The sequence below is a fragment of the Brugia malayi genome (genome assembly GCF_000002995.4).
Source record: "Brugia malayi strain FR3 genome assembly, contig: Bm_v4_ChrX_scaffold_001, whole genome shotgun sequence".
Classification (NCBI taxonomy): Eukaryota; Metazoa; Nematoda; class Chromadorea; order Rhabditida; family Onchocercidae; genus Brugia; species Brugia malayi.
This window is the reverse complement of record NW_025062479.1, coordinates 1,400,080-1,416,544: the sequence shown is the minus strand read 5'-3', so window position 1 is coordinate 1,416,544 and position 16,465 is coordinate 1,400,080. Positions and strand designations below refer to the sequence as shown.

The following is a 16,465-nucleotide window of genomic DNA, read 5'->3' as shown; positions in this document are numbered from 1 at the left end:
AAAGTAACATGTTTTTTTTTTTCTCGCTTGACCAATATATTTGTTATAAACAATTGGTTGAGCATTGCTATTAAAACAAGAAATAACACCTCTCAAATGTAACTTCGGTAGCCACAGAAATTTGCATGCTACGTATTTGCAGAATTGTTTTATTCATTTCCGCCATTTCACGCGCAGTACTTATATTTGAGGATAAACCAAATAATGCCGGATTGTCTCCCTCAGGTATATTTGTATTAATGATGTTAATATAATCCTGTTAATTAAGCCATAATAAATTCCTTTCTTTTGGCTCCTTATTGTAAATTCTATTAATTAAAAGTGAAAAAAGAACAATTTCGAAAGTTATTGGAGAAATATTTAAAAAATCACTCTACTATAGATGTAATATACTGAAAAATATACCATAATATTGGTTGAAAATGGGACAGTAATGTTATGAGCAATTTCAGAAGCATTCATGCCAATAATGGATGAATTGAAATAGCGTTTCAAATAAACAACTAAAACATTCATATCAAAATCATTGTCAATACGTCCGCCATACGCAACTGTTTGTATAAGACCACGTAATAATTGCCAATTAGCAGCTGAAAAGGTAAATTTTATTTTGAAATGTAGGAAAAATAACTGATTTAAAATCATAATTATTCGATGATTTGATATGTTACTATGATTTCTTCCGAATAAAACTAGAAAGTAACAAAATATAGTGACTTCCATAAAGCAAATCATAAAATCAATCAATAAATCTATTGAGAAAAAAAAAACATTTCAAATACTTGACTACCCCCCCCCCCACCCAAATAACCTGAATAATTACCTCATTACTTAATGATTTTGCTAAAGGTTTTGATAGGTGTTATTAGTGTTATTCTTTAGAAAATAGGCTAACTCTAATGACGATTAAAGTCACATATATTTTCAAGCATTACCAAATCGTTCAAAAAACTGGAATCAAAAAAAAAAATTTTACACCTTTGTCATCTTTTGTAACTTCTTCAACAAACTTCTTGGCTACTCGTAGATCGCTGTTACTAAATTCATAAAATTTCGACCAAGCCTAAAATCGTTATTTCGTTTATGGAAGTTAACCGCTGATCAACATGCTGTCTATTGTTTTGCTGTCATAATATGACTGAAATAAAATTTAAATAGAAATTCATTCTCACTCATCTTTAATGAATCTAGTAATTAACATACAATCAGTTCTTAATGCAAGAAATCTTAATTATAAACTTGGAAAATAAATAATAATTCATCATTCTATATTTTTTGATACTGTGCAGATAAAAATTGCAATAAATTTAGTTTAAATTTAGCCAAAAAAAATTAGCTATTACAACTTAATTACACCTGTTACAAACATTATTTAATGGCTTAACAAAATTGAAAAAAAGCAGATATTTTCTAATTATCTAACAGATGAAGCACTCTTTCAGTCAATTTTTTTTTTTTTTGAATAAAAGAAAAAAAGAGAAAAAGTTCTTCATTTTTATTACAATTTTAACAAAACTTCACGAATTCCGATGGAAAACCATACCTCAGGTATGAACATTTGTCGCTCCTGTAGAAGTGCATGTAACCAAGCTAACATAAATAAACTTTGCAAACAAAAAGCACTAAAATTGAGCTCAGATTGTTGCCATTGAGCATAAATCCTTTTCATATTATTCTTAATTCCAGGTGGTGCTTCGTAAACAATTTTCAATGAAGTTTGCAGTAGCTGCGGTGAAAAATGTTCATTTGATTCAGATGTTAACCATAGACGAAAATTAGGATCATGTTTTGATGCTAAAAATTCCTGAAATTAACTTATTGTAACAATTTATTAATTTTTTTCTTGTTTTTCTTGAGGATGAAAAAACAAATTGATTTTTGAAATTTGGTGAAAGTAAAAAAGGAAAAAAAAAAAAACATAATATGCTAATAGGTTAAAATTTTTTCAGTTGTTACAAATTTATAAAATTATAAATTTTATTTGATACCTTTTCGATTGCCGCTAAATCATTGATGGCAAGATGTAAATTTTTCAAGCATACCCAACCACCATTTGTCGCACATGTTCGAATTGCTTCAAGAGCAGCTTGTCGTTGTCCTTGACCCATCGAAATTTGATAGAATTTCGCACTTGATATTTGTTTTCGAGCTAATTCTTCCAGTTCCTTCAATAGTAACTTCTTCAGCGTAAATTTATTACCATTTACCAAAAAAAAAAAAATAAGCTGCTATTACTCGAATTTGAAATTCATTATGAAGTACTAAAATTACACAAAGATTATAGAAAATTCTAACATATTAATTTATTTTGACTTTACTTTAAAATTCAAAGTTCAGCCGTAAAAAATATTGAAGTCATTGTATCACAGAAATTTAGCTCGATGATTGATTACATACTAGCTTAGTAAAAATTTTTGTATATAGTACAAAGACAACAGTGAAATAGATTTCAATTTTCGGCCACAAAAATGGTTGAAATTTAACTAATAGCATTGCAACTTTTTTTTCGCTGTATTTTTAAGACAAAAATTTAGAATATATCAAGAATACTTGTGAAGGATCTGCACCGGGACTAATCAATATCATGATCGGCTCATTTTCATTGCTTTCTGACTTATAGATCGACTTCAAATCTAGTGGTGATGGATTGATTGATGGAATTCCTGAAATTCCAGCTAAAAAATTTTGGCAATGCTAAATCCAGATAATTAGCATACAAATGGATTAATACCAGACCTAATATATTAGTAACAAAGCTAATCATAGTTGAATAAAGTCTCTCTGGTCGAATAGCCTGAATAACAAGTAATTTCTGAAATGCTGTTAAAACTGCATCGATAGCAGGTGGAAATGCTGTTTCGCAGTTTATCGTGCGAGCAAATTCACTCCACAATGCTTGATCCGTAAAGCGAAGATTGTTAAATAATGTCGGCAAATATTTCTGCAAAATTTTCTAAAATTTCAAAATTCATAGTTCTATTAGAAAAAATTTTAACTCATTTAATAATTATAAATTTATGTATTTGACATAATCTTCATTATAGTAATTTAAACTTCTAAAAAAGTTACTTTAAATCAACCTGCAATTTAGCAACATTTGCTTTTCGTTCACTACTGATCCAGCCAATCTCTTCTACGGAATAAGCGGTGGTATCATCAACAATTAAACCAGTAAATAATTCCCATTCCTGAAAAAGAAAAATCTTAGTTTGACCTCATTAACTGCTAAACAACTGATATGATGATGAATTTTTGAAAGAGTTATCAATACAATATCAATTAGTTTAATTCACTTAAACAAAATTAAATTCATATTAAAATGAAATATTAACATTTTGCGCAAAAAGAGATGGTTGTATTCCATGAATAAATCGCATTGAAAACATTAAACGATCTTTTTTGAAAAGTGCGCGTGATACATATTCATAGACTGTGTGTTGCAGTAATCGTCGTAATTTTTCCATTCGTCCCACTGTACTTTCCTAAAATGTCAACTTAACATCAATGTAAAATTTACGAATTTTTATGTTTTCAATTTACTAAATTTTTACTATTAGATTTTGAAATGCATAATAATGAATACAAACGAAACAGAATCAAAATTTCATTGTTTTATAGTCTAACAAATATGAGTTGATATAATTGATAAAGCAGTTGTAGTTTTATGCATCTGGATAAGTTCATTGTGTCCAATCATTTTACTTCAGTGCATCTGGTAATCAGTTCATATTATCTACTATTCATTCTTATCAGTTAATCATTTTATTGGTTTAAAAAATTCCAATAAATTTTTTTTTTTTTTTGTTCATTTTTTCTATAGCAAAAACTTACTTTAATTTTGCTGAATGTACGATTGTATAGGTTTATTACAGTATTAAGGTTGAAGTTATACATAGGATCTTGTTTGTGTAAATCCTGAATAATAAAATATAAATTACTTGTAGCTTCTGCTAACGGTCGATATATATCTTTTTCCTGAAAGAAAAAGAATAATACTCCAATAAACATTACATATTTCAATTAATTAAGAACTGAAATTAGAATAATTCTTATTTTTGAAAGAAATGCAACAGATGCGACAAACTTTAACAAATTGTTTTTGCAATTTATCAGCTTCAGCTAGTGATGCTGCAATCGTTTCTGCATTTTCTTTGCTTTTATTTAAAGAATCCAATAAATCCGTATTATCCAATAAACTTCCTTCGGATGAAGCCAATGTCTTAAATATAATAGTCAAATCCAAAGAAAAAAAAATTTCTTTTTTAAAAATATGTTTGCAAAATAAAACGAAATAAAATGCTATGATGCAATGATTAAAGGTAAACTAATGTGGTATTTGAACTATATATGACAGATTAATGTTATAAATATTATTTTAGAAATATAATTAACTGTTCACAGTGTCATGATCTACGATAAAGGCTACTTTTCCAATGCAAAAATTATACATGAAAATAGGCATCCATATGTGTATTCAGAGAAAAAGCAACCAAATAAATTAATTAAATATGAATTTTTAATTTGTTTTTGCTAATTTTGTTCAATAATTTTTAATAATTTACTTGCAAAAGTGATTGTTCAATATCATCAAGTTTAATTTTCATTTGTTCCACATCACCAGTCAATTCATTCAAACGTGTTTCCAAAGCCGGTTTTTCGATTTGTATTGCCAATCCGAGCATCTAAGTGAATTAGCTAACATATATAAAAGAATCACAGAATAGTTGTACAAATAGAATCAAATTTCATTAGGATGACTAACTTTCAGATGATAATGAAGTATTTGAATTTATTTTTTTCACAAAAAATAAATTGATATTTTTTCAAAAAAAAAAAAAGTGTTGAACATAAACCTGAGATGCAAGACCAGTTTGTGTGATACTGAAACATATTAAAGTAACAGCTGCCTTAGATGCTTGATCCAATTGCAATAAATTATTCTTAGAACAGATATACAATCGAAAATTATCATTATAATCAACAGCTTTTTCACCAATTTGAACAATACGTCGTGGTCCTAAAAACAAAGAAAAAATTCTATTCTTGACTGCGTGGAAAATTTTAATTTTAATTTTTTTCATTTTAGATTTTTACCACCTGAAGCTTAATAAACGAAGGTGTATTACTCCATTATCTACTATCACCTAACTTTCTCAAAACACATTTTTATTGTGGAAGTAAGTAATCTTAGTAGATCTTTGCTGTAAAAAAAAAAAAAAAAAAAACTTTACTAAGAAAAAAAAAAAAATCTTAGCTACTAACACTTCAAATATCCGAAGATTTCTAAAAACTTCATCTCATATATTTTTTTTCAACAAGCTTCATTTGTCTTTTTCAATACGTTTAAAAATTTGTAACAAAACTGAACCTTGACTTGAAAAATCTTTTCGAAGAATATTCATGAGAGTAGGTTCAATTTTATTTACATCATCGATAAGCAACAATTTGCCAAAACGAACAGCAAGTTCAACCTAAACTAATATTATAAAGATGAAAATAAATACACTTGTCAGATTAAGAAATTTATTTCAAGAGACAATTTTATTTCCTTAACAATTAACCAACATTCAACTTCTTTTTTCATTTTTGATTTGTCAATAAACAAAATGTATACTACCTGAATAAGGAAGTTAGAATCATTTGCATTTACTTTTTCCACTTGTTTATCTTTCAAATGTTTCATAAGAAATGAGGATGCACGTCCGCTAGGATCGATGATTAGTGGTATTTCCGTAGTATTAAATAAGATCATAGCATTCTCCTGTGAAAGTGCATCAGTTGGAAGTCCTCTATTACTCCAATTCAACTAAAACAAACCATGGAAAATAAAATAAAATGAATTACAATAGTGAAGCAAATACTAACAAAATATTAATGTCGAGACAATTCTTGTATACTAAATCATCATTTTGCGCTTTTCTTTTTTTCCATTGAAATTGCATCTCATTTAAATAAACTAAGTATTAACAACTAATGTTGCTTTTTTTGAATGAGAGTTATGTCGAGAAAAATGCAACTTAAAATTTCACCAATAAATAACATACCTTCTCGGTTTCCATAACACAAAATTCAAGTGTACTGAAATTGTTCAAATTGAGAAGTCCCTTCCATTTGTTCAAAATTTCATTTCGAACTTGCTCTGATTCTGAACCGAGAAATGTTACAAAAGCAGCAGATAAAAGAGAACCTTTTTCCAGCTGCAAAGAAAAGCAAAAGTTGTTTTCCAAACTTCGAGCACAAAATACAAAACCAGTCTTTTAGGTTAAATTAGATTTAAAAAAAGAAAAGAAAAAAAAAATGTCAATTAGATTTAAAAGTGAACCTTTAAAAGAAAAAAAAAAAAACTCAAGAAAAAGAATTACACAATCAAGTTCATTTTGTAAATTGCCAATTTGCTCTTGCCATCTCTCATATTCGCCACTAAGTCGATCTATAAGAGTACCAGCAACATTAATCGTTTCCTGCAATTCCAAATTTAAAAATGATGAAAAAGCGCAAATATTCAGTGAAATGCGCCTTATAATGATGATTTAACATTCGCCGCCAAACCCAAAACCAAAATATTGATAGTTTCTGCTAAATTAGTTTTATTTCTTAGTTCATTGCATCTCATTTGTTTGTCTATAAATGGCTTTTCAAAAAAAAAAAAAAAAATCAGACAAGCTTACTTGCTGTTTATCTAAATTAATTTTTATTTGTGTTGCTTCCTTCATATGCATTTCGAAATTGTGCTTCAATTCAGCAACTCGTTCATCGACTGTTTCTAAACCTTTCGATAATTTTTCCATTTGCTTCTCGGCTTCATTTAAATTCCTACAGTTATTTTATAAGTTTTCAAATTCATTTCATTCTAATTCCTCTTCAACAAAAAAAATGCCAAATATTTTCCACAATTTATTGTTAAATTAAAAATTATCAAAAGTCAAAAAATCATCAAAAATCAAAGAAATTCGTTACATATCAACAGTTTCACTTTTTTTTTCACGTATTTCTTGTTGGATTATTAGTAATTTTTTTTAAAAAAAAAAATTATTAGTTATAACATTAAATCACTAATCAAATTTATACTTCATGCAAATGCATTTCCTGAATGATTGTACCTTTAAAAAAAAAAATGCTAACTTACTTAATCAAATCATTTTTCTCTTTTTGCAATGGAGTAACACGCTCCAAAATTGTCGAATAATCTAAATTTGCTCGAACCCATGCAGCTAATGGTGCAGCTGCTGCTGATGCACGTTTTGCATTCTGTGAATAATATTCATCAGAATCATGATAATAAATAAAACAACAATCACAATTAGCTTATAATAAAATAAATAATCTTTACATTAGCATTTTTCAAAAAACCAAAAATGAATAAAAGTTTCATTTAATTTATCAACTTAAATAGCTTAAATAATTAATTTGTTTTTTTGGAATTTTTTTACACATCCATCTTGCTATTAATGTTAACGTTATAAAGAAGAATGAATAATTTCTTAAACTTGTTTAATTTGTTTAGAGATGTCGTGAAAACTTCTAACCAATTTCATAATATCATAAATCATCGCTCCTTTTTAAATTGTAAACAATCTTACGGTTTCAAAAATCATCTCTTCATAAATTTGGCTTCTTAAGATTTATTACTTATGAATTTTATATAAAATTGAAATTAGCTTTCATTTTAATCTCTTTGTAACACTTCAAATTCTTCACACATGTGATTTTAATCTCTTATTTGTAAACACCTCCAATTCTTCACATACATGATTTCTATGTTGGACACGCCTAATCCTCACTCATATAAATTCAGTTCTAATAAACAAAAGGATTATGAGTTCTCTTTTTTATTGCTCGGTTTATTAAAAAATAAAGGTTTTTTAATCTTCCTAATGTATTGCAATTATACAAATATTAACCAGATAAACCTTTTACGACAAGAGAGAAAAGAAAAAAAATTCCACAAAAAATTTTCATAGAATACAAGAACAAAAATTTCCCTTTTTTGTTTAATATATACTCATTGCTATAAGTAAAAAATGAATAAGAGAAATTTTTTGAATTTTGAACTACAATATATAATAAACTTAATTTATAAAGTTAGGGATAGTTTTAATGAATTAGCCAAATCTTACTTTAACTAACATATTGTTTAACCTATCATATTGTAAAAAAAAAAAAAGAAAATTACTAAAATGTCAACAATAACCAACCTTTGGATCAAATGATGATTGCTTGCTTTTTATAAGAGCGGTAACTCTTTTGTTGACATCAGGTGAAATTCTTCGAGCATCAAAATTAATTATTTCATCTTTCACTCCATTTCTGGCCAAAAACCTATAATTAAGGTGGAATTAATTGACAAAACTTGAGAAATGTTGAGAAATGTCCAATTAAAAGCGACTCAAACAATCAATAAAAAGTAATTTAAGCAATTTTAGTTTAAAAAATAAAGAAAAACGAATTATTTACTTTCTCATAGCTTCCCAGGATGTGTCAAAAATACCCATAAATAATAATACAGCTTGTAAAATATCTCGGATTGCTTCCGGTGGAGCTCGTAAACTTCGGATTTCAGATAAGCTTTCCGATTTAATAGAACCAACTGCTTCACGTGCTTCACGTAATATAGGTTCTACCTGAAAAACGCAACCTATTCTTGATATACTTCATTACCTGTTATTAATTTATTTAGCTGAGCAAAATAAATTTTCTCAGTCAAAACTAAAGATAAAGCAGTTTTTCTTCTGCAAAAAAAATGAATACCTCACGTAATTGTTCATCAATTAAACTTTTCTGTTTCTCAATCCTTTCATTTTCTTTCGCTGTAGCCAATTTAAGCTGCTCCATATCAGATCGTTGATAATTTGCATTCTTAAAAATATTAAATTTAGTAAAAGCACCCGAAATGAAAAATAAAACAAAACAAAACAAAACTTTAGGAGACTTAAGTAATATTGGACTAAATTTGTTAAAAATTTTTGGACTAACTTTATTAAAAATAAGATTTTAAAAATTATAAAAAACAAAATTGAGTTATTTATTTTATACAGGCAGAACTGAATGTTCTAAACAAATTCTAAATAAACCGTCATGCTTTGTGATATTGCTTTCAGTGCCATATCTGCGTCACTTTGTTTTTCAGCCAATAATTTACTTTTTTTAGCAGCTTTTTTTTGCATATTGGAAACAGACTCTCGAGCTTCCGTTAATTTACCGATTCCGGCCTGGAAAATAATAATAAGAATAACAGTAATACGGTAGGTGTAGAAAAGAAATGCAATTTTGTTTAGTTTACTTTTTGTACAAAATTTAAAAATGAAATATAATTCCAAACCAATATTATTACATTTTGATTTCGTTTAGTCTTAAAAATACAAAAATTCAAAACTTTTAGTCTGTTAGATCGTGTTTCAATAGCAGTTCGTTTTTTATTCAAAATACAAGCATAGTTTTCGATAAATCGAATATATTTTGCTGGTGGTGCTATTTCCGATGGACACTGATGATAAATTTGTCCAAAAGCAATTAGTATGTCATTTGCTGCTTTGATGTTGTGCCGTGATAAAATTAATTCCGATAACTGGAATAATTCATAATCAGCAATGCAATTAAATTTTTCGATTTTTTTTTTCAGAAAATTCCTAGAAAGTTTTCTGGTAGTCAGTTATTGGTAATCAAATAATAAGTTTAATTAAGTATTCATAAGATAAAAATATCTTTCCAAACTAATTGCTTATGATAAACCAAACGTAATTCATTAAAAAATCATTAATGAATGGCACTCAAAATTTTCCCAAAATTTTGGCCAATATATTTAAGAAACTTTAATTATAAATAACCTGTGACAAAGCATTTTTATTCCATGTTTCATTCCAAATGATTGAACATTCTTTATATAACGATGGATTTGATGAGCATTTTAGTGAAAAATTAGTGTCATCAACATTTAAAATAAGAATAATATGCAAGTTTGCTTTTACTTCTAAAAAAAAAAAAAAAAAAAAAAAAAAAAGATTCCTAAATACACTACCTATTAACGATAATAATCACTTCAAGAAACTTTTTTTTTGACTTGATCTAATTGGTTTTAACGTCTAGAAGAGTAATTTCAAGATGAAGTACGTGTTATTACACCTGCATATGTTGTTGACAATCAATAAAATTATTTTTATTTCTTATTCACTAAATTTTCGTCGATAATAATACATCGTTGTCCCTCAAAAATCTAAAATTTAGCAAAAAAAATAAGTAAACAAAAATAAAGGATAATAATAAGAAAGAAAAGAAAAACAGGAAAACTTACTCATAACAAAATAAGAATACAAGTCACCCTGGAATGCATCTTGCGAAGCTTGTTCACGTAAGCTTACCAAAAAGCTATCAAATTCCTGAGTAGTAAATATTCCAGGAATATCACCAGATGATAATAATGAATTTATTGATTGCAGAAATGCATCATGCAGTAGCTGATAATCTTCAATAATGTAAACAATATGTTTTCCATTTATTGCTACATCCTGGATAACCTGCAAAATGTTTGAAATTCCTAAAGGTAACTTAGATTATGAATGTGATAATCGCTCAAATCAGGTATCAATCGATTAAAGATAGGACGAGACAGAATAAAGTATGTTTATTTCACATGAACTGAAATTACATACCGTTTTCAAATCATTTCTAAACTGTTTGATTCCATAAGATGATGTCAACTTTGGCGAGAACACAGGCATTTGATGCATATTTGCAACAAGCGATGCAGCTTCACGTCTTCCCATGCCAGCTCTTCCAGCTAACAATAATGAACCACCTGAAAATTCAGAAAATCAGTTAACAATTAGATGCACTATCTTATCGTCAAAAAAAAAATGAATTTATAATTTATATGAAATTTTTTTCTGAAAAAAAAAAAAAAAAAAAAAAAAAACGCTTAAATTCAAGCTTTGGTTATGCAAAGAAATTGAAGAATGAAAATGAAACATATCGGGTGTTGTGATTACTCGATCAATTTGAGAGCATAATTTGACAAATTCATCAAAAATTGGCATTTTAAAATTTGCAATTTCGAATTCTGAAAATCAACACAATTAAGGATTGAAAATATAAGTAATACTTAACAAGCTGTTTTAAATAATTAGTATAACTTGTAATTTCAGTAAAGTACTGTAGCTATCAGTCATCAGTAGCGCATAATGATTTTCAACAAATGTGATAAGATGAGAACATATATGATAATATGAAATATACCGTATCGATTAACTGCTTGTTGTAAAAGTTTAGCGTACTCTTTACGTGGTACCATCGATAATGGTGTACCTTTCAACATGGTTATTGCGAGAGCTCCTCGAGCTGATACGTATAAGTTATCTAAAAAGATAAATTCTTCTCTCTATTATCGAATCGAGAAATTATGTTTGAGCATTTCGTATAATTTGTTTATTGTTTGTATAGTTTATTGCACAAATAAAGAAGTAATTTTACTTTAAAAATATAAAAAATTATACTTTCAAATTAAAAAAAAAAAAAAAAAAAAGAAGCTAACTACCAAAACCAAAGACTAATTTTCAAATAATTTCAAGAATTCGAAAAATTAAAGATAAATTTCACCTTCATCACTGTGTACTGTAGCTGACGATAAATTATTCCTAATAATATCTTCGAATCTATAAAATTAACATAGATTTATTGTCAAACATTTTTCATTCAACATTAATTATACTTCAATAACATAAAAACTTTACTCTAACCTTAATAACATGCAAACTGCAAATAATTTGCAAAAATGACAAAGATACAACAAAACTTTCATATAAATATTCTCTCCCATATAGATTACCTTCATAATATTTCTTACTGAGAAATACCTATTGTACTACTTACCTAACTATTTGAAGTAATATTATCTGATTATTTTGAATTTCCTCAAGAAAAAAAAAAAAGTATTTACCTTTGTTTATGTTCATCATTCACCAAACGATCTTTGAAAATTCGTCGACATTCATATAACATTGAGCACAAAAATTTTTCACCAGCATTAGTACCTGATTATATAAAGATAATTTATATTTGTTTACTTTTCATGATTATGTAATCACTATTTTATCATTTTCAAAAGAACAAAGATTATCACATGCAGTGAGCAATTAGATAAAACAAAAAATAAAGAAGTTGAAAGATCCAAAAACAATGATACCGGCTAATAGCGTTAAATTTTCATATTTCATCTATATTAAATTTTCGACACTGTCTATATATATATTAAAATTTTCAAAATCTATATATATTATCTATATATATTATTAAAATCTATATATTAAAATTTTCGATATGTTAAATTTTCATATATCGATACTGTCATCTAATATTTTTTGTAGCATTTATAATTATAGGAAAAACTAATTCTATTAGTTATAATGACACTTACTGTCAACGATAATGCAAAAGAATCGTTACTGATGATTAAATTACCAAATAACAGTTAATTCTTGTTTAACAACAAAATTTTACCCAACTACTTGCTAGAATATGAGAATTTCTAGAAGTTGAAATCTTTTCCACTTAATATAAAATAATAACCCCTATATATATAATAAACTTATACTATTTATATAACAAAATGCAAAAAACAAGCAGATTATAACAGAAAAAGTGAATTATAATAAATAATAAAATTACACTAAATACCAAAATAAAAAAAAAGAAATAAAATCATACGAAATCCCATCGGACTAAAAATTATTCATTGAAATCATTAATTTAATACTCATTTCCCATACAAGCTAAGCTTATCTGCATTGTTTGTTAGGAACGAAAATGCATTGGAATTTGTCCCTAATTAGATTGTTTACAATTATCAGTTCCTTTTATTTAGTTGACCTCTTTTATTGTTTGTTGCTTCCTTACTAATTGTAAATTATATTAGAAATTGAAAAGGTTAATAGCACTTCGTTTAGCTCTTTTGACCTCCTTTGCGGGATTATAAATCACTGTTATGAGTTAAAGCTTACTACATAAGAGTTATAATCTTTATTGAGGTTAAGTTCTCTGAATAAAACTAATTCCTCACACTTTCTGATATTGTTTAGCAATTGCAATCAACGATAATTTTTATCTCAATAAAATAAAAATTGATCAAACATCGTCTTCTCTACAAAGCAACAACTATTCGGCTCTCTAATCTACTTGAATCAGACCTCATTTCATTTACTGGCACTCATATTATCATATTCACATTATCAGTGTGAAACAAAATGTGAAAAAATACCAGTAATATCGTATCTTGTAAGAGAAAATACCCAATTTGATAAATCTTTTAGCGTGAACACATAATGTGTTTTATCGGTTGACTTGAATGAATTTCGTATGTCATTAAACAAATGCACCATAATACTTGCTAAATCATTTAATCGATACCTTAATGGTTCAGCTGAATCCTGAAATATTTTTAATGAGAAAAATTTCATATAAAATTATATAAAATCAATTATCTTTCGATTATTATTTAATTCATAAAAAAAAAAAAAAAAAAAAATCATCATAACTGCAATCCTTTGCTTGCAATGTAATTAATTGAAAAAAAAAAAAAGATGAAAGACAAGATAAAATAATGATACTTAATGAAGTTTACTTTTAACAAAAATGTTAGATATGAAGAATAGATGGTTATAAGCTCTTCCTTTGTTGGATATTCAATTGTACAGATTCTAAGTAAAGAAATGAAACGTGGTGGTAGAAGACAATGACTTTCGTCATTAGCCAACGTTATCGATAATACTAACTGAAAATAACGCTTCGATTAAATAAGCCTTCATTTCAAGTTCTAATTTAAAACAATGTCTGTGGACAAATTGCAGTGTTAATGATTAATTAAATATTCTTTTGTCATTTCAGTAATTAGGAGTACTATTTTAATATTAACAATTGAACTTGATAAGTGACGTATTAAAATTAATATGAATCACATGGATTTTAATTTTGTCAATTCATAGTTTTCATTCTATAACTATGGATAACCATTGTAAGATCATACACAATCATTAGAAAAGCATTTAGCTATACAAAGAGATTTTTTTTTTTATTTTAAAATATTTAATAAACTAATTTAAATAATTAAAAAATCTATTTAAAGTTGTCCAAAACAAAATCTCAAGAAAAGCACAAACTTTTTCTTGCTTTTTTTTTCTTTTTCAATAATACAACTTTTTTTGGAAACATACTTGAATATTTTCCAAAGAAATCCACTCTAATTTTTCATTATAATATCCTTTATATGTGAGAAGTTGTTGTAGAAAAGCGATTATTTCACAAGTACCCCATTTGTCCGGCTTTACAACATTAATTGATTTTATATAAAAGACCAAATTTTGCTTCTCTTTAGGTTTAAGCACTCTTCCAGATGCACTGCTAATTTGTACACAGTACTGCTGTAATAAATCGAGTACTTGTTGAGATCTGAAATTTGTTAAATATATGAAAAAAAGAAAAAAAAAATTTATAAAATTCCATTTCAAATTTTAAAAAAATTCCCATTTGATATTATAAAATAAGCAAATTATTTTCTGTAAATGTTTTTTTGTTCTTTTCTTTCTCTTTTTTTCATACTATAAATTATGAAATTGTTCCAAAAAAAAAGAAAAGATGAAAATAAATCATTAAAAAATATGAATAAATGAGAGAAATTCACCTACCCTGTTTGAGCATTACAATGAAGTACCATTAATTGACTATTTGGATCCAATGCCAAACAGTATCGTAACAAACATTCTTTTCCACTACCATCTGGACCGTATATTATAAAAGATTGTCTGTTACGATTATTTAGCCATGATGAAATCTTCAAATTCAAAATTTTTAATAATCATAATCTAAACATTTTGTCATATGTTATAGATAAATGTAAACAATTAAGCAATTTGAGATTTGGAAAATTTTTTTTTTTTAAATTTTTATAACTTAAATTTTGTTGAATAAAAATATTCACTTACAATATCACGATTAGCTTGAGCATTAGCAGTTAAAATATAGGGACGATCCATATTTAATAATTGATCACTGTTATTTGTCATATTCATTTCATCTGTATAAGCTAACAATGATTTTGTTCGTTTGTCGTAGTAAACATTTCCGGGATTTTGCTTATCCGGCAAGTTTACTTCATTGAACACAACCTAAGAAGCTAATGAATAAATTATACATGTTTCTATGCTTCATATCAATTTACTAATTGAATTTATTATAAAGATGAAAGTATAATTTTAAACATCAAAAATTCTGTGTTTTATATTAATGTTAAAATGCAAAAACCAGTACAAATTTATGAACCTCAATAGCAAATTGATTTCGAAATTTTGAATTAATGTTCGGAGCTAATCCACGATACAATGCTACCAAAAATTCATCGCATGTTGTCACATCTGTTAAATGACTCAATGCATTTTTCACTATAACAATTTTACTTACGCTTATTTCAATGGTTCCTTTCGTCAAAATCCAATCTAAGCATCTGAAATTTTTACTGATTTTATGTAAATGTTATTTTATAAGTAACTTTTTAGTCTCTAGCTATAACAAGAGATACAATGAATCTAAACTATAAACTTTCCGCAAGAATTCTGTAAAAATAAAAGAAACTGCAAATTTCAACCTGTAGAAATGATCACGAATCCAAATGGACATATCTGGATGAACATCGCTGTATTCATTAAGCCAATTACTAATAAAATCTTCAACACTCATATCTTCCTTGCTGTAAAAGCAAATTAAATTATAATTTGGATTAAAATTGTCAAAAAATTATAGAAAAAGAAAAGATTAGCATATTTAATTAAGTTGTTTACCAATGTAGATTAGCACAATTGTAACATCAAAAAATGACTAATAATAAAAATTGAACCTAACAAGTATCACACCCATTCGTGATATTGTTGCCGGTGATGCATTACTAAGACTATCGGTTTCAAAAATGAAATTAACATTAGATCCAAACTGAATTCTTTCACCAGATGGCATTGTAAGCTGTAAACTCAAAAATTTAATTTAGTCATTGAATTTTTGATGTAATATTTTACATCCCATTTTTTCTATCTCAGCATTTTACCAATCTATTAAGAAAATAAGAGATGTGCAAATGAAATATGAATGTTCAAAAAAGAAAAAAAAAAAAAAGAAAATTTACCAAACGATTATCATCAAGCACCGAATTAAGTGCTTCAATCCATTCTGGATCAATATCACCGTCGCAAATAATCCATGCTAATACATTACTATCTTTAATAACTTCTCGAGCAACTGTTGTTAACACACCATCAGACCATTCACGTGTATCCATATCCATGTATCCCAAAAGCTGAATTAAAATTTATCAACGATATTGAAATGACCAAAATAGCTTTTTCAATTCTCATTCATTGTGAATAATTTTAAATAGTTCTCTCTATTACTTTATAATATGATTTATTGCATTTATAGAAATGAATAATTCATT

General features: G+C 26.8%; 1 protein-coding gene across 2 annotated transcripts in view; it reads right to left on the bottom strand.

Annotated features, from left to right (window-relative positions):
* Positions 1-16,465, bottom strand: part of Bma-che-3 (dynein heavy chain isotype 1B, putative) — a gene marked incomplete at both ends in the record, with an annotated part of 28,222 nt that overhangs the window by 1,488 nt on the left and 10,269 nt on the right. Inside the window, 40 exons of one of the 2 annotated variants that reach the window (XM_043073228.1) lie at positions 90-256; positions 406-590; positions 979-1,063; positions 1,544-1,804; positions 1,989-2,165; positions 2,551-2,663; positions 2,737-2,941; positions 3,081-3,188; positions 3,333-3,482; positions 3,832-3,975; positions 4,085-4,219; positions 4,563-4,682; positions 4,854-5,017; positions 5,369-5,471; positions 5,618-5,806; positions 6,045-6,197; positions 6,363-6,461; positions 6,669-6,813; positions 7,127-7,248; positions 8,196-8,319; positions 8,455-8,621; positions 8,749-8,856; positions 9,072-9,209; positions 9,374-9,565; positions 9,825-9,967; positions 10,289-10,511; positions 10,647-10,793; positions 10,968-11,053; positions 11,230-11,349; positions 11,590-11,645; positions 11,930-12,023; positions 13,247-13,415; positions 13,610-13,759; positions 14,199-14,433; positions 14,670-14,815; positions 14,967-15,149; positions 15,304-15,484; positions 15,626-15,727; positions 15,875-15,996; positions 16,157-16,327. In XM_043073228.1, the coding sequence (XP_042929162.1) occupies positions 90-256; positions 406-590; positions 979-1,063; positions 1,544-1,804; positions 1,989-2,165; positions 2,551-2,663; positions 2,737-2,941; positions 3,081-3,188; positions 3,333-3,482; positions 3,832-3,975; positions 4,085-4,219; positions 4,563-4,682; positions 4,854-5,017; positions 5,369-5,471; positions 5,618-5,806; positions 6,045-6,197; positions 6,363-6,461; positions 6,669-6,813; positions 7,127-7,248; positions 8,196-8,319; positions 8,455-8,621; positions 8,749-8,856; positions 9,072-9,209; positions 9,374-9,565; positions 9,825-9,967; positions 10,289-10,511; positions 10,647-10,793; positions 10,968-11,053; positions 11,230-11,349; positions 11,590-11,645; positions 11,930-12,023; positions 13,247-13,415; positions 13,610-13,759; positions 14,199-14,433; positions 14,670-14,815; positions 14,967-15,149; positions 15,304-15,484; positions 15,626-15,727; positions 15,875-15,996; positions 16,157-16,327 (5,882 nt within the window). The remainder of the gene's footprint in view (positions 1-89; positions 257-405; positions 591-978; positions 1,064-1,543; positions 1,805-1,988; positions 2,166-2,550; positions 2,664-2,736; positions 2,942-3,080; positions 3,189-3,332; positions 3,483-3,831; positions 3,976-4,084; positions 4,220-4,562; positions 4,683-4,853; positions 5,018-5,368; positions 5,472-5,617; positions 5,807-6,044; positions 6,198-6,362; positions 6,462-6,668; positions 6,814-7,126; positions 7,249-8,195; positions 8,320-8,454; positions 8,622-8,748; positions 8,857-9,071; positions 9,210-9,373; positions 9,566-9,824; positions 9,968-10,288; positions 10,512-10,646; positions 10,794-10,967; positions 11,054-11,229; positions 11,350-11,589; positions 11,646-11,929; positions 12,024-13,246; positions 13,416-13,609; positions 13,760-14,198; positions 14,434-14,669; positions 14,816-14,966; positions 15,150-15,303; positions 15,485-15,625; positions 15,728-15,874; positions 15,997-16,156; positions 16,328-16,465) is intronic. The other variant, XM_043073229.1, reaches the window with a different exon arrangement.